Source organism: Colobus angolensis, unplaced genomic scaffold (assembly GCF_000951035.1).
Source record: "Colobus angolensis palliatus isolate OR3802 unplaced genomic scaffold, Cang.pa_1.0 Scaffold12, whole genome shotgun sequence".
Taxonomy (NCBI): Eukaryota; Metazoa; Chordata; class Mammalia; order Primates; family Cercopithecidae; genus Colobus; species Colobus angolensis.
The window spans coordinates 16,034,233-16,059,798 of NW_012113141.1; the positions used below are offsets into that span (position 1 = coordinate 16,034,233).

General features: G+C 36.2%; 1 protein-coding gene across 1 annotated transcript in view; it reads left to right on the forward strand.

The window, feature by feature from the left end:
• The window catches only part of NRG3 (neuregulin 3), a 1,124,269-nt gene that overhangs the window by 874,700 nt on the left and 224,003 nt on the right, over nt 1-25,566 (forward strand). Inside the window, 1 exon segment of the mRNA XM_011929348.1 lies at nt 2,719-2,792. Coding sequence (XP_011784738.1) covers nt 2,719-2,792 — 74 coding nt within the window.

A 25,566-nucleotide genomic window follows, 5' to 3' on the forward strand; every position in this document is an offset into this window, starting at 1 on the left:
AAAAAAAAAAAAAATGGAAGGAAGAAAGGAAAGAAGGAAGGGAGGGAGGGAGGAAGGGAGGGAGGAAGATTTGTGTTTTTTAAAACATATATTCCCCATTAAAGATTACACATGTACTTCTTAATGTTATTAACTTGGTTATGTATTAAGATGAACAGAAAGACATTTCTATTATATGAATTTTTTTCTTATTCTTGTGTCTTTCAAAAAGAAAAAAGAAAATAAAACAAACAAATACACACTCAACTCTCCCCCCAAAAACCAAAAGAAAAACAAGCAGTGCAATAATATTTCTCAAAATATATTTTGAGAAATATATAGCTTGATATACTATCAGAAGGTCTGCCCACTTCAATCTATGCACTAGAAGTGCATTTAGAACTTTTATTCTTTGGTTCTTGTCTTTAATATTGTTGTAAATTCAATCCACTTCACTAGCATTACCTGCTAGCAACATTCCATCTTCACATTTGGATGAGTGTGAACTTATCCAGGTGATATATGTGCGATTTTTAATGGAAATTTTACTTCGTTATTCTTAAAACTGGGTGTCAATTAGCAGCGAGTCGCCTCCTTAACAAAGGAACAGGGTTTGCTGCCTGCCCAGCCATACAGACCCCCGGGGGGCTTCCTAGCCTGAGCTGGGCTGCTGCAACATCATCACACTGTATTAGTTACAGCACAGAGGTATGGAGGCAGGAGGAATACTCACTGTGCAATTTTCCTGATACCCCCTGAGGCCTGAGCACCTCAGGGTGGGTTAGCACTCATGGAAAATCAGTTTAAGATGGGAAATTTTCAAACATCTTTCCTTATTTCCTTTCCCACACACAAACAGAATAATGCATTTTAAGTAACAAAGAACACTTAAAAAGCAAAACAAAAACAAAAAGACACTTCTCCTTAAAAACCACTATCTCCTTAGGATATTCCTCTTACATTAAATAAAGATACAAAGAGTGAAGTGTACTTAAAATCTCTCACAAAGATTGGAAATAAATTCTTAAAAAAGTGAATGCATACTATAGCACATACCCAGGATGTAACTCATTATTATTGGGAAGTGAAAATGAGAGCACCATGGTATGATAATTCTGAATAAGAACAAGCTAATTGCATTAGGGCAGCTTTCAGAAAACAAGAATTTATTTTTTGTATGACAAATGTGCTTCAGTACAAAGTACACAAAGTATTTTCTGACTCTTACTGTGATATGCCTACTTTATTTCAAGTGAAATAAATGAATTTTTTAAAGGTTATGGAAATATGTGTATGCTTTAAAAAATTATTTCAGTAACATGTTGGATATCTGGAATATCCATATATTGGAGGTCTTTGTTCTCAGTCTACAAGGAAAATTGCCAAATCCACTCCAGAGTGCCAAGCTTAAAAAGGTGTTGAAGAGAGCCTGCCCGATTACCTGAATTCCAATTTGGCTCACAATGAAAGGAAGAAAAATTACCTCGATGCATTTCAATGTTGCTTCTCCCCTTGCAATAGACCTTATTTAATAACTTATTACACTCAGAAAACAAAGCATATTCTAAGGAAAGAACTCACGACTCATGGCTCCCGTCTCTTGACAGAACGGCCTCTTTGAATTCTTTTGTCGATTTCATAGATTTCTAACAAGCAGAGAATTGTTTTTTAAATCTGATTTTTTTAATGCCAGCAGCACTATTTCCTCCTCTGTAAGTAGGACCGATTCATCCTATAAGCAACAATGGATGCTTCCCTGCTGAACTCGAGCATGACAGATTAAGCTTCGAGCAGACCAGTAAATGCCACCTCCCCACTTAACAAGGCTGTTCAGAGCCAGGTGTTTGGGGCCTCGCCGTATTTGTTCCTGGAACTGCTGGCTGATGAGCCACTGCTATCCAAGGCGGCCAAGCAGCCCTGACTGAGCGAGCTGTGTGAAGACCCGACAGAGGCCTGGCAGGGCTGAGGGGGCATGCCTCATTGCCAGTGCTTCCAGGCAAATTCCTTTCCTCCAAATTGTGCCCGCCTCAGGACAGTTGGCTTGTACAATGCCTGGGAGAAAGTAGACACTTTGCACATGTTTACTGAATATAAAAGAGAAAAATAGGGAGAGAAAAAATCTGAGTTTAGAGATGCCTTTCAGACCTTGCCAGATAAAATGCTGTTCTTTCTGGAAAAGTGGTTAGGTGACACTGACTTGGAAGAACAACTATGAGGTTAAAAAAAACAAAAAAACAAAAAAAACACAAGTAGAACTAACAGTGAACAAGCTAATAAAACACATGGAAACAAAATTAATAGTACTAGCCAAAATCTCTAATTGATCAATTATATTTCAAAATATCTTTTATTAGCAAAATGGCACTTGCAATATGTTTCTAAATGCCTTTATAGAGCCAGTGTGTTGCATAAAGAAAAATACACCTGCATCCAGAATTATAATTTTAAGAACCATTATTTAGATTGCTGTGAGGTATCTTAAAATGCAATTCAATTTGCTCCTTAGATATTGCGTATCAAACTATAAAAGCAAAGCTACATTGTTGGCTTTCTCCTTTTTTGGCACAGAAGTAGAATTGAGAATCTGCCTGTTGAAGTCAGAAACAGACTGAATCAAAAAATACAAAAGCATGAATGTACTGTTCTCACATTTATGTAATTGATGGCTATTTTACTTGTTGAAATCTTAAACCTTTCACAACCACATGCGTATGTTTGTCATTTATCCCCTTTTCTCAGGTGCAAAGAAGGCTACCAAGGAGTCCGTTGTGATCAATTTCTGCCGAAAACTGATTCCATCTTATCGGATCCAAGTAGGTCAAGCATTTTTCTTCTCTCTAATAGGCAGCTCTTATTCTGAGCAATGGTTGTTAACTCAGCTGAAAGCTATATTTCAATCCTGTGTCTCTGAAAACTGCCAAGGACAGAAGACGATGGCAGATGTTGATGTTCAAAGCATCCTCAGAGCTGGCTCTATAGTCTAGGTCTTCTCCGACGATGAGGTCTGGCTTCCGGATTCCACCTTGAATCCCTCCTGGGAACCCCCAACAACCCGGGACTCCTTAGCTCTCCCTCTGCCCACCTCGTTTCAAAAGCGGGGATCTAGAAAAATAAAAGAACTTATTATTTACTTGAAATAATGTTATGGAAACTACAGTATTATACTGCTTCTTACACTTTGGTTGTTAATTTATGATAGTGTTAAAGCATACGTTACTAAAGTAAGAAAACGTGTACAAAATCATGTAAGAAGTTTTCAAGCAGACTTTGAAAACTCTCTTTTTGGCAACGCTATTTGCATATCGGTGATTACTGTCCTAAGGACAAATTATTTTTTCTCCATTCAAGGAAAAAGACAATTTGCAGATTAAAAAATATAGCTAGTCATTAGTTTCTGTTTGTATATGAATAAAAGTAACCTTTTATGCCTAAACGCCCATTCTGTCAAATGTGAAATGTTTATCTTTAAAGAATTCTCTGCTCTTTCAATAGCTGCTAGAATTGAATCATTACTAAGAAAAGGGGATTTTTACTGAATCACCTGTTTAGTTTAGTGAGGATAATGATAGGCATTTTGCAATTGTAAAGGCCAGGTTATGGTTTTCTGAAGTTCATACATATGTAACACAGACTTCAGCAAAATATTTTGTACTGATTACAGACAGAGGTCGCCCTGCCTGTGTCTGTGCATTTTGCTGCATAATGAACGTGTCTAGCCATCTTACAACATCTTTTCAAAATGCATATTTTCATTTTCCCCTGAATTTCTAACTACATTTAGTCAAGTAGATGCACAGTTATTTGAAAGAAAAAGGTTTTGTTGAATTTAATTTAATTCTATTTTATCTTGACAAAGCAATTCACCATACAGTAATTACTCTTTCTTTGCAAATTTAGCTTTCCTTGAGAAAAGTGAAGGTTGCCACAGGGGTATCTCTATTTCCTGAAATGTGAGGCACAGTTCTCTAGGAATTACCCAGAGAGGATGGTATTACTGGAGTTTTTTGTATCTTGTTTATCAAGTGATTTGGGCCACTTCCTTCCTTCCTCCCTCCCTCTCTTCCTTCCTTTTTTGCTTTCTTTTCATATATGGATGTGGAATAGCTATTGAGTACAGGTTACAAAGGGCAAGGCCTTGTGCATGGTACAAAGTGGGTAAAAAAATCTCTTTAAACAATCTAATCAAATTTTACCATCCATTTAGATATCATAGTTCATCACTGCAAGAGTGGAAGATGTGTCCACCATAATGACTGTTCTCTCCTCATAGAACAAAATGGTCCCGTGGTTATAGTCACTATCCCTGAAAACCTATTTCTATTAAAATTATAGCTATGTGAGCCAGGCATGGTGGTTCAGGCCTATAAACCCAGCACTTTGGGAGGCAGAGATGCTTGAGGTCAGGAGTTTGAGACCAGCCTGGCCAAAATGGTGAAACCCTGTCTCTACTAAAAATACAAAAATTAGCCTGATGTGATGACAGGCGCCTGAGTCTCAGCTACCTCAGAAGGCTGAGGCAGGAGAATCGCTTGAATCCAGGAGGCAAGGTTGCAGTGAGCCGAGATCACGCCACTATACTCCAGCCTGGGTGACAGAGCAAGACTCTGTCTAAAATAAAATAAAATAAAATAAAAAATAAAAAGTATAGCTTTCTGAAATGTTTCTATTAAGTGAAATTGCAAGATAGAAAATTATTTCTATATAAAATTGCAAAAGGAACACACTTTGGCCCAAATGTAGAAAAGAAATACACTAAAATGTTGAAAGGGTGTGGAATTTTATGAAATTGTTTTTCTATTTCTCCAGTTTTCTGTAAAGTGGTATATCATCATTATGAGTCAAAATGCCAGAATTCCTTGAAATTTAAAAAGAAGGAATAAGCACAGAGAACCCATGGATGAGTGCTTGAGACACAGCTTAAATGGAAAAGCATTGTATCTTCCATTCATCCATGCACACATGCATTTCTTTAGGTAATCATTAATTCATTTCATCAGTATTTTCTGAGTATCCATCAAGATCCACCTAATCGGTCAGGCTCTGTTAATACAAAGGTGTGCAAACAGGATTTAGGCTCTGAGGACCCTGCAGATTAGTAGGGGCGGGGGAGGGGGGGAAACATGTGGCTATATAAACATGGGGATGAATTTGGTTAACATTTACCCCTTTCTGAGGTTAGCAGATTTGATTTGACTCTCAGGCCTCAGGCTTTCACCTGAGCAGTGGTAACAATAATAACTTATAAGCATTATTGTTATCATATAGAAGAACAGAGTCAATGCCAGATAATGTCAGTCCACTTCCCTTATTCATCACTATAATCATTACTAATATGTGTTTAAATGATACCTGTGCCAGGCACTGTGCCAAAGGCTTTACATGAATTATTTTATTAAACCCTCACCATCACAGTTTGGTAAGGAGAGTGCTGACAGTTGCCCACACTTTATAGTTGAGGAAATTAGACCTCAGCGATTCTAAGTAAACTTGCTCAAGGTCATACAGCTAGTTAATGCTAGAGTTTAACTTCCATTTCAAATGACTCCAGGACCTGAGCTCCCAACTGCAGGGCACTTTCCTCCCTCCCCTAGAACCCTCCCTTCTCTAGTTATTTTCAACAGGACATTTATCACTCTAAATTCCATTGACTGAAACTCAATGACCTGCGGCAAACATTATTCTAAGGAATAATATTTGCACAATTTTCATATCTTAATGCAGCAACTTGAGCTTCCATAGAGATTTAAATCCCTAATGAAATTTCCTTGTCAAAATTCTTGCTGAAGGATTGTTTAATTTGCTGCTCATGATATCTTCGGAATGACTGTATGCTCAGGAAATAAGCTTCCACTCAATGCCCTCCCTCCATTTTTTCTCTTCTGGCTCCTCTCTTCTCTCCATTCTGTCTTCCTTCCTTCCTCCCTCTCTCCTGGTCTATCCAATGCATACTTTTGCTGAGTGAAATCCCCGTTAGCAGGGGCTGAGAAACCCCTGCTCTTTCATTCTCTCCCAGGCGATGCAAAGTTGGTCAGAAATGTGTATCTTTTACATTAAATTTTAAAAACAAAATAAAATCTTAAATGACCTGTATTGAGGAAAATGGTGCAAGGATGTCGCTGTGAGAGCCTTAATGGCTTAAGTGTCTTAGACGTGGTTCAGAGCTGGGTCCTCAGACTATTTCAAAAACTCATCCCCTCTGTTCTCTTTTCAATCCCAAGAACCTATAGCTGACTACATTCAGGAACACATTTACCTGTGAGGATCAATCTTATAAAGTGCTTCAATGACAGTTTTTGTAAAAATATCTAATGCACCAATCTGTCAGATTAATCAAACCCTCCTGTGAATTCAATGTACCACAAGTCGCTTTCAGATCATGAGGCTGAATAGCAAGCAGGGGTTCAGAAGGAACGTAGTGAGTGACTCAGATTTTGGTCAGAGTCAAGAGGAAGTGACCTTGTGTGGAGGAGCCAGCATCAGCTCATGTGGCATTCTTGAAAGGCATATTTCTGGCCCCTGCCTCCTATGCTGCCAGCGCACTGAGGGATAGCAGCAGTAAGCTTCCCGGAAGCTGACTTGTAGACTCCTGCCCTGGTTTTCCTTCCTTACTACCCATTCCCACCCAGGGTAGTTACCATCCTCAGCCTTGAAGCAGAGTTAGATGGAGCTGAAAACTATGTATCAGTCAGAACTGTGAGCCAGCCAAGGTTTTTCTCCATCTCCACTCTCATGAACACATGCCAAGCTGAGTTCCCATCAAGATCCTGACATAATCACCAGCCAGTGGAAGCGTGGGGGATGCTTCAGAGAACAGACTCAGAACAGAATCAAAGAATGGGGTGGGGTAGAGAAGATGCCCATTGGATGCAAGGGCACGCCTCCTCACACACAGCTGGAGGCAGCTGTTTCTACACCACCCTATGCCTTTCTCTCCCTGTCAGAATCCAGTACTTAGCTTCTTCCTGGCTGTGATAGCAGGCTTGAGTCTGCAGGCTCAAGCTCTGGCATGCAGTGTATACAGCTTAAACACCTGGAGTCATCTAGCCTCTCCGTGGAAGGAAGGAGCATCACTTCCATCACGCGTTCATATGTGCTGACTTAGATTCGCACTTTGCTTCTTTGCTTCTTAGAACCAGGCTCTATTCTCACAGCACCTGGAAAGATGCTAGGAGCCTGGTCTGGATGTGATTCAGAGGAAGACTAGTGAAAAAGATACAGATAGAGGTTTGGACTTCTCATCAGCCCACACTGGGTTTGTGTGCCTCAGCTTTCCAGGAAGAACCACTTCACAAGTCCATAAAGAAAAGAAAAAAACAATCTTCTATAGAATGTGGTTCTAGCCCCAGAGAGGGCGTCAGGTAAGAAAATAAATTTATAAACACAGCTGTGCTTCCAGATGGCCTGCAGAGACAACCAAATCATGCCCAAGCTTGGTCTCCTTCCTCATGTTCCCAGGGATTGTCACTCCGAGTGCCTAGACCATCAGGCTCAGAGCAAAGTGGTACTCCTTTGCCATATGTGTCACAGTGAAGGAAAAAATAATTGAGAACACCCTGGAAACACCAATGTAGGGCCAGGAGCCTGGGGAGGCTTTTGCTAAGCAGATATAAGGAGATTTTCCTGAAGATTGTAAACAGGAAGCTTTTCCCCAAAAGACCCATGTTCTGCACTCTTGCCTTTCTCAATTGTATTTAATATATAGGAACATGTGTTCTGTGTATCAACGATTAGGTGAAAGGGTAAAACAAAACATGCTCTGAATTGGAAGTCAAAGGGTTTTGCTTCTAATTCTGTGACCACCTGATCTTTGTGGTGTGGTCTTTGGAAAATCACAGTTTATTTGGACCTTGGTTTCTTAATCTGTAGAGCAATTCCATGGGCATCCAGCTTAAAGACAGTGATGGCCCTTAGTAGAGCAGGCTGTCCTTGCAAGCCATTCAGAAGGGGAGTTTAGGGCACCACCAAAATAGTGGATTTCTTCACTCACTCATTCATTCATTTCCCCAGATAATTAAGCACATGTAACATATACCATGCTTTGGATCCAAACAATAATAACCACAGATCCTATTGTCTTAATCCATTTGGGATGCTATGAAAAAATACCATTAACTGGATGGCTTATAAACGACAGAAATTTATTTCTCACTGTTGTGCATGCTAGGAAGTCAAGATCAAGGCTCTGTCAGATTCAGTGTCTGCTGTGGGCAATTTTCTGATAGAGGGTGCATTCTCTATGTCCTTATCCGCACCTCTTTTGGAAAGGCTTGAATCCTATTCATGAGAATTTCTTCTTTCTGATGTATCACCTCCCAGAGGCACTGCCTCTTACCAGCACCACGTTAAGGATTAGGTTTCCACATAAGAATTTTCATGGGACACAAATTTTCAGACCATAGCACCTACCATCAGTAAACTCATAGTGTAGTTAGCTGTGCTTATTGACATTGAATTACAGACTAGAAAGGATCTAATGTCTGCAAGATATTGAAATGTTTTCTTCCTTCACTCATTCAAAATCTTATTAATAGTTTGACATTGGACGAGTTGCATAACATTAATAAACCCTGGCTTTCTTCTTTATAAATTAAGATATTCTAATCTGTAACATATATAGCTGTTGCTAGGATGAAATAAAATACTCCATTCAGAGCATGTTGTGCTTGGGACACTGTGAGAGCTCAATAAATATTATCTATTATCATCGTTATTATTTTTGTTGTTTCAACTGTCACCTTGATTACTACACAGTGTACAAGGCACTGAGACAGGTGCTACCAGGAATTAAAAAGCATGCAGCCTATTACCTGGCCTCAAATATCTCCAGTTGTACTGAGGAAATAAAAATGCACAAAGCACAAATAAGGACACACACAAAAGACATGACTGCTAAGGAAATCTAAAAATGGAGGGGCAATAAAAGTTCACATAAAGTCGAGGGAGAGATCTGGGTTACTCAGGAAAGGATTTCTCTAGGAGAGAAGATTATAGTGAGCTATTCACACAGGATGTATATCTGTGAATTGTTGTACAACCTGCACACTGCCCAACTTCACTGGTATCATTTATGCTAGAGTGTGAAGGACCTTCTGTAGAGGGGTGCAACTTGGTCCTGAGAAGGACATTTCCATGAATAAATTTGATAGATAAAAAACAGATTCTTGAGGACACAAAGCAGAAACTAATTATCACTTTCCCCCGGTCTATTAATCCATACAGATGAAAGGGTGTAACTTTCAGACTGGGATCTGCTGGGAATACTTAAGTCTGCTAAGCTACTCTGCCTTCCAGGAGCCATAAAAACATTGTTAGCAGAATGGATTTATATGTAAAATCTGTCACTCTTATTACCGTTTTTCTGGCTTGGCATGAGAAGGAGAAACAGAGAATTATCTGATTTTGACCATGTCACCTTGAATCTCACAAAACCCATTAATTCTGTCAGGTTGTGGCATTTTTATACATTTGATTGCTAATATCTTCAAGTCTTCCCTTTTAAATTATATGAACACCAATCTTTTACCAATCATGTATGCAAACACATAATTTCTAGATACTAGGAAAATAATTTTATTTACAAGAAAGGAAAAATTTCCTATGGGTACATGATTCAGAGATAACCACTGATAATCAATTCGTGCATACTACTCCAAATATTTTCTGCTTTTTCTATGGCATACATATGTATTCATTTTTATTTGTTTGTTTGGTTTTTAGAGGCAGGGTCTTGCTCTATCACCCAGGCTGGAGTGCAATGGCATGATCTTGGCTCACTGTAGCCTCAACTTTCTGGGCTCAAGTGATCCTCTTGCCTCAGCCTCCCAAGTAGCTGGGACTACAATTGCCTGCCACCACACTCAGTTACTTTAAAAAAAAAAAAAAAAAGTTTATAAAGATGGGATCTTGCTATGTTGCCCAAGCTGGTCTTGAGCTACTGACATCAGGAGAGCCTCCCATCTACAGTCTCCCAAAGTGCTGGGATTGCAGGCTTGAGCCACTGTGCCAGACTTGTATTTGGTTTTAACCATTACGTTGAAAGCAGGCCTCATAGGGCCAGAGGGAAGCACACCTGCCCTTGCCTCTCTCAGCTCTAGTGTTTGAGTCTGTCTGCCCAGCTTGCTAACAGCAGCTTCCCTGTTGGCCCTGGCTCACTGGGGGTCCACTCTACCCACTCTACCCGGGAAGATGGATTCTTCTGCCCTCCCAGGGAGCCTGTTGCGCAGGTCTGAAGACAGCACTCAACTGGTTCTCGGTTCTCCTGTGTGGTCCACAGCTAGTCCACAGGACATGCTCACTTATGTTGTCTCATCGTGCCCTGGGAGAGCTGGTCATTCAGGAGCCTGTGTCACCAGACCGTCAGGATCAAAGATGACAGTTCCTCTGTCTCATCTCTCCTCTGTCCTTTCTGTAGTTTCAAAGTCAGAGAGGGAGATCAAGTGTTACGGAATGGTTCTAGATTATCTAATTCTTTCTTTTACAAATTCCACATGTGGTGATTTATCTCCACTTCATTATCTATTATTCATCATATTGACACCTTAATCAAATCTGAGGTACCAGAAATTAAATATTCATATCTTATTACACAATATACTCATTTGCCTTACAAAATTAGGATTGGCTGGGTGCTCATGCTTGTAATCTCAGCACTTTGGGAAGCCATGGTGTGAGTATTCCTTGAGCCCAGGAGTTGAACATCAACCCGGGCAGCATACGAAGACCTTGTTTCTAGAAAAAATAAATAAATAAATAAAAAATAGCCAGGCATGGAGGTGTGCACCTATAGTCCCAGCTACTTGGGAGGCTGAAGCTGGAGGATCACTTGAGCTCAGGAGCTCCAGGCTGCTGTGAGCTGTGATTGTGCTGCTGCACTCCAGCCTGGGTGATGTAGTGAGACTCTCTGAATTAACAAAAAAGTTAAAAAGAGGAACACCACCAAGTTTATACTATCTGTATTTTGTAACTTCTACTTCCCACTCAATATATTGTGAGCTTTTTCCCCACAGCATTTTCATAATTTTATATTCTTTTAAACTATTATTTTGAAGGTTATACTATTATAAGGATTTAACATAAATTATCTTACCAGTCATCTATGAAGGGCCGTTTAGTGGGTTTCCAATTTTGCCTGATTACAGTGATTAACAACCGTTATGCATAAGTCTCTATACCTTGATGTCTAAATGATTTCTTGAGGATAAATTTCTAGATTTTGATATATTTTGATAACTTGTTCTCCAGAAAGATTATATCAGTTTACATTTCCATGAGTGAACAGTAAAATTGATTTTACTTTTTTCTTTACCAACACTGGATAGTATTGTTTTAATTGCTACTTGTACAGGGAAAATTATATACCACTAATATTTTATATTACACCTTGATTGCCAGCAATGTTGAGTCCTTTTTTCACTTGTATATTGGTCAGTTTCATTTCTACCTTTATGAATTTTTAATTATTTTCCTTTGCTTACTTTGAAATACTGTAATATTTCAGTCTTATTTAAAAGAGTTTGCTATTTTGAGGATAATAAACTATTCACTATCATATAATTTTTCCAGATTGCTCTTTGATTTATTATTTATGGTATTTTTTAAAGCATACAAAAGTTTTGCCTTTTATGGAGTCAAACCTATTAGTTATTTTTTAAAAAGTTGTTCATATGAGCTAATGCTATCCTTAGCCTAAGAATGAAATGAATTAATAGTAATTAAGCTATTCAATTTTATTATATTTCTATGTGAAATTTATGTTAGTGTGTAGTTTTATATTAAGAGTAATATGTTTAAAAATACATTTAGTTTTTCTGACAGAAGTTATTGAATAGTCTGACATTTCTTGATGATTTATAAAGATAAATTAATTGTATAATCTATAATTGCACATATTTGGTGCTGTCTGTGGACTTTCTACTCTGCAGATAGGGGTAACACCATGAGAGTATTTAATTTTAAGAGAATTGTGGTTTGCATTTGGTAATATTATTTCCTCAAGTTAAAAATATACAATTGGTTAAATATGATTCAACCATATATTGATTTGAACTTGATTACATATGCATTTTAGAATAATAGGCTTTGAAAAATAACCAATACATGATATTAAATACAATAAAGGATTCTAAACAATACGTATGGTATGACTAGGGTGACCATAGAACTGATCTAAACTAGGATATTTGGAGAGTGAAAAGCAGAGCTATGAATAATTACACTGGAAGAAAAAATACGAGACAGAACTATACACTCACCCAAATTTGTAACATAAGCATGTGTATACTTAACTCTACAGGCTTCAAAAAAACTTGAAGGCAATGTATTGCAAAATATGGTAGGATGGCACAATTTTTTCAATATCTTTTGTGTATTCTCCCAATTTTCTGCAACACATTTGTATTGTATATAATCTGTTATAATTTATTTTTAATTATTATTTTAAATGTAATAAATATTAAAAGAATGACAATAATGACAAATGCTTTGTTGATGATTACTGCCAGGGATTGATCTAAGGTCTTAACAGATAATCCTCACACAGTTTTGTAAGGTAGATTAAATCAATTCCCACTTTAATGTGTGGACACTGAGAAAAATAAAGTAAATAAATAAATACATAAATAAATAAAATAATTTGCCCAAGGATACACACGTAGTCAATGGAAGCACTGAAATTTTAAACCCACTGGGTATACAGTCTAAAAAAAAGAACGTAGAGAAACAGTTACAAACATTGAGAGAACTGCTTTCCCATAGAGTTATAATTATGATTCCTCACATTGCTTCTCTTCTTTTGAGCATCATTATTTTTGATGTGACTTTTCATACTGTTCTGCTGTGTTAGGAATTGTGATGTCTTCTAACAAATTGTAATATGGGTTCCTGTGTAAAACTTGCAGACTTTGACCATGACTCCCCAGAGGGAAAATCCTAGCAGTCTTTCTGGTCTCTGCTTATAGGGCACCTACAGCTGAGGTTGGTGTCAGGTAGGTGTCTCGTGGCCATGGCTACCTGCTCAAGAAGGTGCAAAGCCCAGGACAAATGCCTAAATGTCACCACTCTCCCCACCCTCTGCTACCTTTGCCTTCATTCTCTCCATTTGAGCAATCTTAATAGGGTTCTTATCGCTTCTGTAAGGTGTTTGGAGCCTGGTTCTGCTCAAGTGTCCATACAGTTTAATTTGATATACAAGTTTTTGTAGTGTATTTCTACCTCCACTGTATTTGGCCTGTCACTTACATGTGAGGATGGTGCCTCCTTCTGAGATTGATCTATTGATGTGTCTCCCCCTCCACATCCCATATTCATAATTTATTTTTTTTCCATGGAAAGCATATACAGGGACAGTCTTTTGTGAGTATTCCAATGGTCTTTTTAACTAGAAGTTTCCAAAGGGTTCACTTCTGAGTGAGTAGAAGGAAGCATTTAAAAAACAAACAAAAAAAAAGGATGGAAAATGTGGCCAAGACTACCTGAAGATTAAAAGCAAAGAATCAATAACCACAAAATCCAATTAGCCCTCAATCAAAAGGGTCCAGCTCATTGAAAATTACTTTTATTCTTCCATCCATACCTTTCTGTGCTTCTTTCTTATAGTCCACTTTGGATAAATTTCAGTCACATCTAATAACATCACATGTATCACTAGATAGACATAATCGCTTTCTGCAAAATTCAGAAAAAAACCATAATCATTTTCAACTCTGTTAATTAGATTTTCCTAAATGGATCTATTTATTTCCATTCTATGCCCGAGAGCTACATTGTGAAGATAAATAGCAGAATACCTGTTTCTTTTGATGGTGTTTTACATGACACTGATGCTAGGAGACAACCAACACAGTGCTGTAGCAAGCCGCACGCCCACCATCCTCCTTTTCCTGAGAGAGCTATTTTCGTAGAATATGATAGAGCAATTTCACGAATGTGTGACTGACATGAAATGGAATGGTTTGAGCTATTATCATCTTTTTTTCTAATTTGGGACTACCAGCATTTCAGTTTTTAACATAGTTCTAAAAAATTGGACACATGAATTATAAATAATATCTCATAATGTGGATTAAGAACGTGAGCAGAGAGAAACAGAAAAACTGACTACATTGTTGACAGTAATCAGAGACACAGGGTTCTGAATTTTCTCTTAAGAGAAACATGTCCTTAGGTCCTCTTAGGCCCATATTTCAAGTTCCAACAGAGTTTTTAATGGAATAAGGACTTAACTATATGCCAAATTTTGTGCTAAGTCTCTGTCTACACGTCCTTATTTATTATTCCTGAGTTATAGTAATTTTATGGTTGAGGCAACAGACATTCAGATAAATTAATTAACCTACAAAGATAATCAATTTGTAAGAATTTGAAATCAAATCTTCTGAGTCTATATTTTAGCCATCAAAGGGCTTTCTGATATGGGCCAATCAAATTTTCTTGTAATAGGAAACTTTTTAATATTTATTTTACTTTATTTTTTCAGGAAGGGTCAAGAACAAAACATTCTCCATCATTTATTGAAATTCATATCTTCATTAAGTGTCATAACAAGTGATATAATTAAAAATGTAATGAAATAGGTCAAAAGATAGTACAGTTTGGGGTAAAATCATTGCATTTAGCAAAGCAGTTCAAGGTGCATAACCTAATTCTTGTACATGATAGGCACTTGACGAAACTGTGAATAATTAAAATGAATTTTTGATGATTTGTTTGATATGTGGATAAATTTTTGAGAACTAGCACTGGATCTTCTGAATTCCTGGCTCCCCCAACCATTTTTAGTGTCTCCTTATGAATAGGTTGTCAGTGTTCAATTATACTGGTTGGTGTCTCCACTGTCTCCATTTTCTTTGGAATCTTGAGAACGTTAATCCCTTCAGGGAAGCTTTGTTTGAGAATTAAGGTGGAATTGATCTGGCAGATAAACATTTGATTCCCACTGTGCTTTAAACCATGAGGAGGTTATCAAATTCTCAGTTTTTGCTGATTTCTTGTCTTCACAGAAAAGCTCTGTGATTATACCTGCAGGACATTTTAAAATATTGGGCATAACCCACTTTAGTTGTCCAGGAACACATTCCAGACCCAATAGGAGTGTTTTGTGGATAATCTGTAAATGGTGTTCCTTAATTAAGAGTGAGCAATGGGGAATTTGTAAGTCAAATAAACATTCCTGTAGTGTAAGCCTATTCAGCTACAAGTAACATTTATTAACAGTCTATTCTAGTTCATGCAAGAAACCTTGCCAGGTACATGCACAAAAGTTCTGTCATTTAACTCTTAGACAAGATAAAGTAGCTATTACTATCCTCATTTTTGAGCTATGTCAATAAGACTAGAAAAGGAAACCCTAGATGAAGAAAATCATTAAGACTTACTGTAAGATATAAGAAGAACTAAATTGAGAGACAGAGCATGACCTACCATAGAACATTTTTGTAAAATGGAATTGTTCCTTAAATATCTATCCCTATAGTTCCAAATACAATCCTCAGACTATGTCTTAAATGTTTTTCTTAGCTTTTGTTTGTTTGTTTTTTGTGTATCTAATTATGGAACTTAATCAGCAGTTTGTTGAGGACAAGGACCATGCTGGATTTGGATTTGGTTACCACTACATCTCAGGTGCCTTACGTGCTTCCATTATATCAGGCACTCAGGTAATTTGGATCGAATGAGTGAAAGAGAGACTTGTTCAAGGTAACATGTTTTACTAGCTCCCATTTTAAATGTGGTTTTAGTACACCTACTTTAAAATTTATTTGGTATTCACCCAATGCCTATGACTTTGCTAAGTATTATGGATAATTAATACAGTAACAGTGTATTTTATTTTATTTTAAAATTCTATTTTAATTGAATTTAATTTTTAGGATAGTAATACATTCACATTGTTCAGTATCAAACAGCATAAAAATGTTTACAATAAAAAGTCTTCTACTCTTCTCCCCCATTTACCCAGTTCTTCTCTGATAGGCAATCAATGTTGTTAATTCCTCATAAATCTTTGTAAAGCTACTGTATAAATGTATAAGTAAAATGAACAAAAATTCCTTATCTCTTTTTATATAAATAACAGCTCGTAATACATACTGTTCCACATCTTCCTTTTTCATCTAGCAGTGATCTAGCTTTTTCATCTAAAATGATCTTCAAGATCATTTTCTTTCAGTTCATATAGAACATTCTGATTCTTTTTATAATTGTATACAATTCCATTCATTGCATATAGCATAATATGGCTGCTGTGGTCTGTATGTTTGTGTTCCCACCAAAAATTCATACGTTGAAACATAATTACCAATGTGATTACATTAAGAAGTAAATTAGATAATCAGAGTGAAGTCCTCACGAATGGAATTAATGACCTTAAAGAGGCCCCAGAGCTGCCTTGCTTCTTCCATCATGTGAGGACACAGCAAGAAGATGCAGTATAAGTGCAAAACCCTTTACCTGCCAGCACTTTGATCTTGGATTTCCCAGCCTTTAGAACCATAATAAATAGATTTCTGTTACCCATAAATGACCCTGTTTATGGTGTTTTGTTACAGCAATCCAACGGGATTCAGAAAATGAGGTAACGACCCATCTGTGAATTCGCATTTAGTTTATTTGCTGTTTAAATTATGCTACTTGAAGTCGTATGTAGAATAAATTTCTAAAGTGGAAAATTTGGGAAAATATATGTACCTTTACAGACCTTTGGATTCTCCTCATTGTCATCCTACTAGAATGGTGCTAATTTAAAATCTTAAATCTACTGTTTTCCAAAGTCTCTTTGACATGACGGTTTGTTTTATGAAACTATATTTGTCTTTGTTTAATCTTAGAAATGAAGTGTACTAACTCATTCATTTTTAAATTTAATTCTTTTTATGATGAGTGACATGAAAACATCTTTTTATATTTTAAAAGTTATTTATTTTTTCTTTCTTGTGAAGTCTCTTAATATTCCTCCCCAGTGTGTAATTCAGTTATTGGCGATTTTCTTATTGATTTGTAGGAGCTATTTTTATTTAAGGTAAATGAGGCCTTTGAATGACATGAGATTGAAGTAGTTTTTTTTTTTTTCTTTTGATCTTTGCATTTTGTCTTTGATTATGATAGTTCAAGCAAAACAGGAAACTTATTTTTCCTTTATTTTTTCCATTCATTCTTCTTTTCTCCCTCCCTCCTTCTTTCTTTCCTCTCTTCATTTCTTTGTTTTTCCTTCTTTATTTCTTTCTTTTATTCTTTTATTAGAATAATTTATTTTTTACCATTGTGGCTATTGGGTTTTGTTTAATACTTGAAAAAGTTCCACCGGGCGAGGTGGCTGATCCCTGTAATCCCAGCACTTTGGGAGCCTGAGGTCGGCGGATCACGAGGTCAGGAGATTGAGACCATCCTGACCAACATGGTGAAACCCTATCTCTATTAAAAATATAAAAATTAGCTGGACGTGGTGGGACATGCCTCTAATCCTAGCTCCTTGGGAGGCTGAGACGTGAGAATCGCTTGAGCCGGGGAGTCAGAGGTTGCAGTGAGCCGAGATCACCCCACTGCACTCCAGCCTGGCAAAAGAGTGAGACTCCATCTCAAAAAAAAAAAAAAAAAAGTTCCTTCTGATTCCAAATTTATTCACTATTTTTTCTATCAAAAAATTTTAGGTATGTAATCATTTCAGTATTTTATCCTTAAATCTTGAAAAGAGTCCAGCTTTCTTTTTTTTCCTAGATGATTACACAGATTCCCAAGATCATTTAATTAATAATATTATCAGTAGCATATACGTCAGTATTAAATGGTATTTATATAGTAATGTCATATTCTTATAAATAAATGAAAACTTAAGATACATAATGAAATATTTCATATTTATTTGGTTCTATTTCTATTCTGTTCTATGGATCCATATTTTATACCTCATTATAATACTCTTAATTATTGGGGTTTTATTAAATATATTAAAATATATAAAAGGAGAGTATACCCTTCTTTAATTGTCTTCCGTATCCCCCAAAATTCGTATTTGAGTTTTATGAAGTCATTTCTGCCTCACAAGTGATTAATAATATATACTTAGGAATTCATTGTGACACTTAAAGGTAGCTATGATGAAACACAAGTTAATGAAGCAGAAGAAACCAACCTACATAATGAGAGAAGATTAAAATAAGAAAGAAATGGGGGAAAAGAAAAAAAAAAAGCAGATAAAGATTGCAACCCAAGTAACTGTCTTATTTTTTTTCATAGCCAGGAAAGAAAACTTACTATCTTTTCCAAATGGCAAGCCTCAACCCCATTGAATTAGTTCTACCTTGAGATCCAAAGACCAGTCCTGTTGTGCTGTGTAGCTTTATTTGGCTCCTAACACCCCTTAATCTTTCCATTTTGTGGGGTGCTTCATTATCTAAAGCAAATCTATATTACTTGAACATAAAAAATTGTAACATTATGATGGGTGACTCATTACCTGTGTGTAGTATCATGGTACCAGACATTACTAATATGTAATGAGCATGAGCAGAAAGACCAGCACGTGTATGGCCATAGACTACTATGCTTTTAATTGTTTTGAGATTGAGTGGCTCAAGATCTAGGTGAATCAGCAAGATGAAAGATGCTGAACACTGACATCTTCTTTGTGCTTTGTGAAAAGAAACAAATGATATCTCTGAGCTGCTTAGAAAAGAGCTATACCTGGGATAGTGGTCAAGAGTGGGGAGATATATCTCAGGAGAGTCTCAGGTAGTTTGAGTTATTTTTTCCTGTTCCCTTCATAACAAACATGATTCACAGATACAATTACTGATAATTGTAGTATTATCAGTAAACAAGGCTCCTGTTTACGTGGTGACCCGAGATAGACCCTGTAGCCAGACATATCCATCCTTCGTTGTTCCAAACACATAAATTTTACTATACTGCCTTTGTAGTCACTACCATGTTCCTTCAATGGAGTTACTTGCTTCTACAGTAATCTCATAGTAATTTGTATACTCCTCTCAAACAATCAACCTTAAAAGGATCTACCATTTGTTGGACACCTAATACTTCTTTTGAACACTTGATCTCATTTTATCTCAGCCTCTCTGCCCAAAAAGTCATTTAGATTGATATTACTGCTGTCATTTTGCAGGTTAGATGCTGAATCCTATTTCTAGATGAAGCTTAGTCCATAGCTTCACTTCAGGCTGCATCAGGATAAGGGAGGGGAAGAATCTGAATCCCCTGGCTTCCACTGGGGTGGGGAGCTTCTTCAGAGATAGGGAGAATTCTTTCTACCAAAAAAAAATTGGAAAATATTCGGAAATAGGATTATCTGATAAGAAGGAGAAAACCATTCCACTGTAAATCTATTGATTAATCCACATACAAACAACAACAGGTTTTCTTGCACAGGAAAAACTGACGCATATTTTACTTTACTTACATCCTTAAGGACCTGATGATGGGCCTAGGTACACCATCTACTTCACATTTTTCTAATCTTCCTGTTTAATGTCACAATCAAACAAGGAAAGAAACAGCTTTACTTGTTCCTTGTAAACCACGTTGTCCCTCAATGATGCCAGCATCTTCCACTGGCTCATATTGACCAATATTTCATACATGTGTTCTTGCACTTTGCAGTTGCACGCAACATCTCCCTGATTTACAGTCTCAGGACTTGCTCTTTAGACATCTTTTTTTTCTAAACTGAAAACATACTGTTTATTTTCCGTCTTCCTGTAATTCCTCTAAGAAAGCAGATGGTGGATCAGACCTCAGGCCAAAGTTCTCTCCAGATATGGGATATAGTCCAAGCAGCCCGGGACCTAGGAACTCATTTTTACTCCTGTGAGCTCTTATCCATCATTCTGGACTTCAGCAGCTGCTCTTCGGCGTCTGTTTATTGTTTTCTGCAGAACTCCTTTCTCTTTGACAGAAAGCATGGCTACAGAAAACGTTCTGACTAATTCTGTTTAGGGTCAGTCGTGAATAACTTTATTCCAACAGCTTCCAATGGCAGGCAAATCCTTTCCCAGTTTTACATACTACTATAAAATAATTCTCAAGGATAAATCTGTGCTTTTCTTAGCATATTCAAATTAAACTTTCCAGTCAGATAATATATTCTCCTTAATGTGCCCAATGTATGTAGTTTGTAGTATACACTAACTGAAATCTACTGATTTATTTGATTGTGCACCTGAAATATACAAGTAGTACATTTCACAAGTAAGCACAAATTCTTCTTTTCAGAGTTGATAAAGAAATATATGGATCCTGTCCTCATGGAACTTATACAAATGATAAGTAACACTGGTTACCATTTAATTTAAAAGTTGTACAAAGTACCAGGAGGTAAACGTCCAGAATGCAATAATGATACATAACAGTGAAACAAACTGAACCTTGTTGGAGAGAAGGTTTTCAGGAATATATGCATTCAGTCATTCATTCAACACTTGCTGTGAACCAAGCACTGTTCTTTTTTTTTTCTTTTTTGGAAAAAAGCTGGATATTTCATTGACTCTTCTGAACAAAGGTCGTTAATACAAAAGCACTTGTAAGTTGCTTTACCTGGGGAAAGTATTTTGATTATTTTTATGTAGGTGAGGTTTTCTGGGCTCAAAAATCTTTTCCTAACAGGTTGATTTTAATCACAGCCCAAACTATTCCAAAAAAAAAAAAAAAAAAACTATTTTCCTCTCTTCTTAAACAGAAACAATGGCATCCAGAGCTGAGAATCGCCTTCATTACATGAAAAGTTTGTGATGCACAGGATTTGCTCTGGAGTATGAAAGATGTGTCTTAGATTCACATAAAATGTGTTTATAGTCACATAAAATGAGCAAAAACTATAGTCCTCTTTGGGAACAGATTATCTGATGAAAATCTGCAAATATACTTCAATCTTTCTATGTACTGGAGAGTTTATGAAACCCCAACCACTGTTCTAAGTAGTTAGACGCTTTACCTCTTTTCGTACATGTGTTGGGTTGGAGAGTGATAGACCGAAAATAAATATGGAAATTACTGAATAAACTTATCAGACAGTGATAAGGTAATTCAGTAGAGAATGATTAGATTGCTACACTATTTTGAGTTTCACTGAAAAGAAATATTTAAACTGAGATCTGAATAACAAGAAAGAAAAGTTTTCAGGGGAGGACCACTCCAAAGGGGGGAAACATCCATGGAAAACACCTTAAGGCTGGGATAAACCTGATATGCTCAAAACAAAACAAAACATACACACAAAATGTCAGAATGAATGATGCAATATATTGGATGAAGAAGAATGTGATCATATCATTGTCATCCTAATCATGCCCCCTTTGAGAGTGAAAGGAGATGCTCTGTATAATAATAACCAGGCCACAAGCTGGCAATGCAGCCCCATCTGGTTGTATAATTGAGAAACGAAAGTCTGCTAGAAGGAGAGGCCCAATAAATATTTGTTGAAGTAAAGAATAATTGCTGTCACTCTAATGAAATTTAAAAAAATTTCTTAACAAATTGGTTTAATTAAATTTAGTTCTAGATTTATTTAAATTTTAAAATATTTTAATTTGGGCATTTTGGGCTTGATTTGGTCAGTATCTTTATTTTTCGAGCTCTAAATGGCTCCAAAATATTTTTGGTTCTCAGTCTTTCTCTATGTTAATACTATCAGTGAAGCCAACTTAGACAAATGTCCCATGTGAATTGCAATTATTTCACCTCAAATGGTTTGTCATACCCTAGTCAAAACAAAGCAGCTTTGATTTGCTGCAGTTGAGGTAGAAGAGAGATTGCTGAAGGTTACAAGCCTGATTCTGCTTTTATTGTGTCATTTGAGGTTGACCTTTATGCTCCAGTAACCTCCCCGAATCTGTGTTTTTCCAAATGTCTGTAATGCTCAGTGTTGGGCATAGCCCTGGATGACACTTTCAGATGAGGAAGTCTGCTGAACATCTGGTTAAAAAGCAAGTTTTGGAGAGCATTTTAGGACTTAAAATTCAAAGTCAAAACAGTTTTCTGTATTATAAATGACCAGATCAGCATCTATAGATGTGTTTTTATGAGTAATAAAGTATAAGGGGCAAGACTTGCAGAGAGAAAAAGCTAGGAAGAGAAGTATGTCAATGAATACAAATTCTCTCATTTGATGAGAAAATATAAAATTATGAATAAATGTATGACATCTCATTGTAAGATATGGCAAGACTCAATTTCCCCTGTTTATTCTCACTGAATATCTAGGAAACAAAAATTTTTATGACTTCAGTATTTTAGCAGGAAGAAATCTAGTGACTACTGATTGCCTGCCCCTTACCATCTCACCAGTGAAGGTCTTGGTCAGTAGTCTGTAGCTCTCCATTTTCTCCCCCTAAATATGTCTTACAGTGAGTGGTCAGTGTTCAAATGAATGGAACAGTACAGACACTTCAATATCAGCATGAAAAACTAGTGAAATGTTGTCTTGCCAGTACTGTGTATACAGAGAGAAATTTATAAAATAATAAGCAGGTAAAATTGGTCTTGGCAAAAGGCTGACTCATTACATTCAGTGAATGTAGACAAAAAAAAAAAAAGTCCTGTGTGGTGATAAGTGAAAGAGAGCATCACCACCCAAATCAAGCCACATTGACATCTCGAACTGCTATGCTTTGGATGTGGTTTGTCCCTGCCAAAACTCGTATTGAAATGTGATCCCCAATGGGGCAGTGTTGGGAGATAGGACCCTAGTGGGAGATGTTTGGGCCATGGGGGCAGATCTCTCATGAATAGATTAATGTCCTCTTACAAGTAAGTTCTCCATCTCTAGGGAATGGGTTAGTCTGGTGTTAAAAGGAGCCTGGATTTCTTGGTCTCTCTCTCTCTTACTTCTTCTCTTACTGTGCAATCTGTTTGCATATGCCTACTCCCATTCTACTTTCTGCCTTAAATTGAAACAGCATGAGGCCCTCACCAGATGCAGCTGCCCAATCTTGAACTTTCCAGTCACCAGAATTGTTAGCCAAATAAAACTCTTTTCTTTGTAGATTGCCCAGCCTCAGGTATTCTTTTTTAACAGCTCTAAATATAGACATTCACCAAAAGCAGGAGTTAATGAAACCAAAAGTATGTCATGAGGACAGAAAATGTCAAATATTTTACCAAAATCTTTGGAAAGTCTTTCAAATGTCAAACCAATCACATCACTGAGATTCTGCACATAGAGCTCCTGGTTACCTCTTGAAGCAGGTAGCACACTCTAAAGTGAGAACACCAGTGGTGATATCCTTAGCCAAAGTGATGAGAAGTTGTATGTTCCAGCAAAAGTAGCATAACACAAAAATATACAAGTGTTTGAGACAAAGAAGACTCTTAACCAGGGTTCCTAGCTTTCATTGAGAAAATCCTCTCAATACATCCTCATCACTCAAAAAACTGAAATCCATTATAATAATAATCATACTAATCTACTGATGAAATAATGAGAAACAGAGGAAGGAAGGAAGGTAGATAACAGTAGGCACAAGACACACAAAGAGGAAGCTCTGTGACTTCTGCATGCATGAGTTGCTGAAAATGAGCTTTAAGGCTAAAGCCGGGAGTTTGGAATTAATGTGTAGCATGTGAAATATAAAAAACTCCATTCAATGCTGTCAGTTTTGTCAGAGGATTAGGGTAACCCCCTGGATATTTGCAGAAAAAAGAAAGCCAGCAATAAGCATTTGGCTGTGGCTTGGAGTTTTAATTTACTCTCAGCATGTAGCATGGGAACCTTTTTGCCTGAGTTGAGAAAATAGCCTATAAACTAGCCCCACAACCCCAGAAAAACACAGGGCCCCAGTAGAGACAAATAGAAGAACTTCCAACAGAGATGCCCACAGCCAAAAGTGCATCTGGTCTCTAAAGAATAACTCATGATGCTAGTGATCTCACGGGAAAAATTACAACAAAAATAAGAAAAAGCATATAAGAAAATCTTTCATAAGAGAATTGTCAGCAGATGTAGAAATCAACCCAGAATGCAGCCAAAGAGAAAACATGAACAATGTGTGAATTAAAAGCAGATAAAAATAGCAAACCAAATACCAAAGAAGAGAAAAACATTACTCTGATCATTAATAATGAAGCATAATCATCAAAAAAGCAAAGTACCACTATCGCCTGTGTCATCCAACTTCATACTGAAGCTTTAAGCAAGCCTAATAACAGAACGAGAAAAAAGAGAAAGAACTTTACAAAATGAAATAAAACTATATTATTCTGCATTACAGGGGCTATGGTTTATCTACTCAGAAAATAAAAATAAATAAATAGATAAATAAATAAAGAATAGCTACCAAAACAAAAGAACTAATAAAATCAGCATACAGAAGACAGTCATACATACAGACAACTATAACTAATTAGAGAATATAATTTTAACAAACCTTTTCATAAGAAATCTGTTATGTTTTCTGATTTTATTATGGTATGTACATGGCAATGGCATACACAATCAAATGTATATTACAAATGTAAACTAAGTACATATTGTAAAAAACTTAAAAATATCATATTCCCAACAGCTTCAAATGTTATATAACATAGTCTCTCAGGAGAATAGGTACTCTTAGAACTATAAAGAAAAATTCAATAAGTAGCACTGAGGAAATTGGGTGCCCACATGAAAATAATTAGACGTATTTCATATTTTTAAAAATCTACAGATGACTTGAACTAATTATAAAAACAAAACTCTGAAACTTTGAGAAGAAAATATAGAATATTTTATGACCTATATCAAAAATGTAATTTTTTCAAGAAAGAAAGTGAAATATATGAAACCAAAGTTAGAGCAAACTGACTTCTCTTCTGTTTTATCAAGGCTTATCTAAAAACACAATAGCAATTCTTCAGAAATATCTGTGGAACACTTTTAAATTAATTATAACCTAACTATAATAAAAAAGTAATATCTTTAAGAAAATAAGACATTTTTAGAGACCATCTGTGGCCAAGGTGCAATAAAACAAGAAGCAAAAACAAAGTAACAGAAAATAACACAAATACTTTCTTATTCAAACAAACAGTAACCCAAACTCTTCTAAAGAATCCTTAGCTTAAATTGGAATCAAAGCTGAAAATAAAAACCACTTAGAAAATAACAATAGACAATCATCATTTAAGTTCTGTTGATAAAGTGCTCAGCATAAAAACCTGAGACTGAATTACTACTTTTCAGTAAAAACAACATAAAAGGGAAGTCAGAAATAATTTTAAGAGAAGGAAAATCAAAAGTCAATGCATTTGAAAAAATAAAATTAATAAAATATATAAAATTAAGAAATAAATCAGTTTGGTTTATAATAATTCCAGTAATGGAATGAAATAATTATTTAGAAAGCAAGGAAAAACATAAATGGAATGCTTCTCAGTATTTTCAAAATAAACAAAGTACATTAAGTTAGAATTATAAAACATATATATGTGTATGCACAAATAGAAATTATCTTTTTTCTTTTTCGTTTTTTTCCTTCCCTTCTTTCCTTCCTTTCTTTTCTTTTTTCTTTCCTTCTTTCTTTCTTTTTCTTTTTCTTTCTTTCTTTCTTTCTTTCTTTCTTTCTTTCTTTCTTTCTTTCTTTCTTTCTTTCTTTCTTTCTTTCTTTC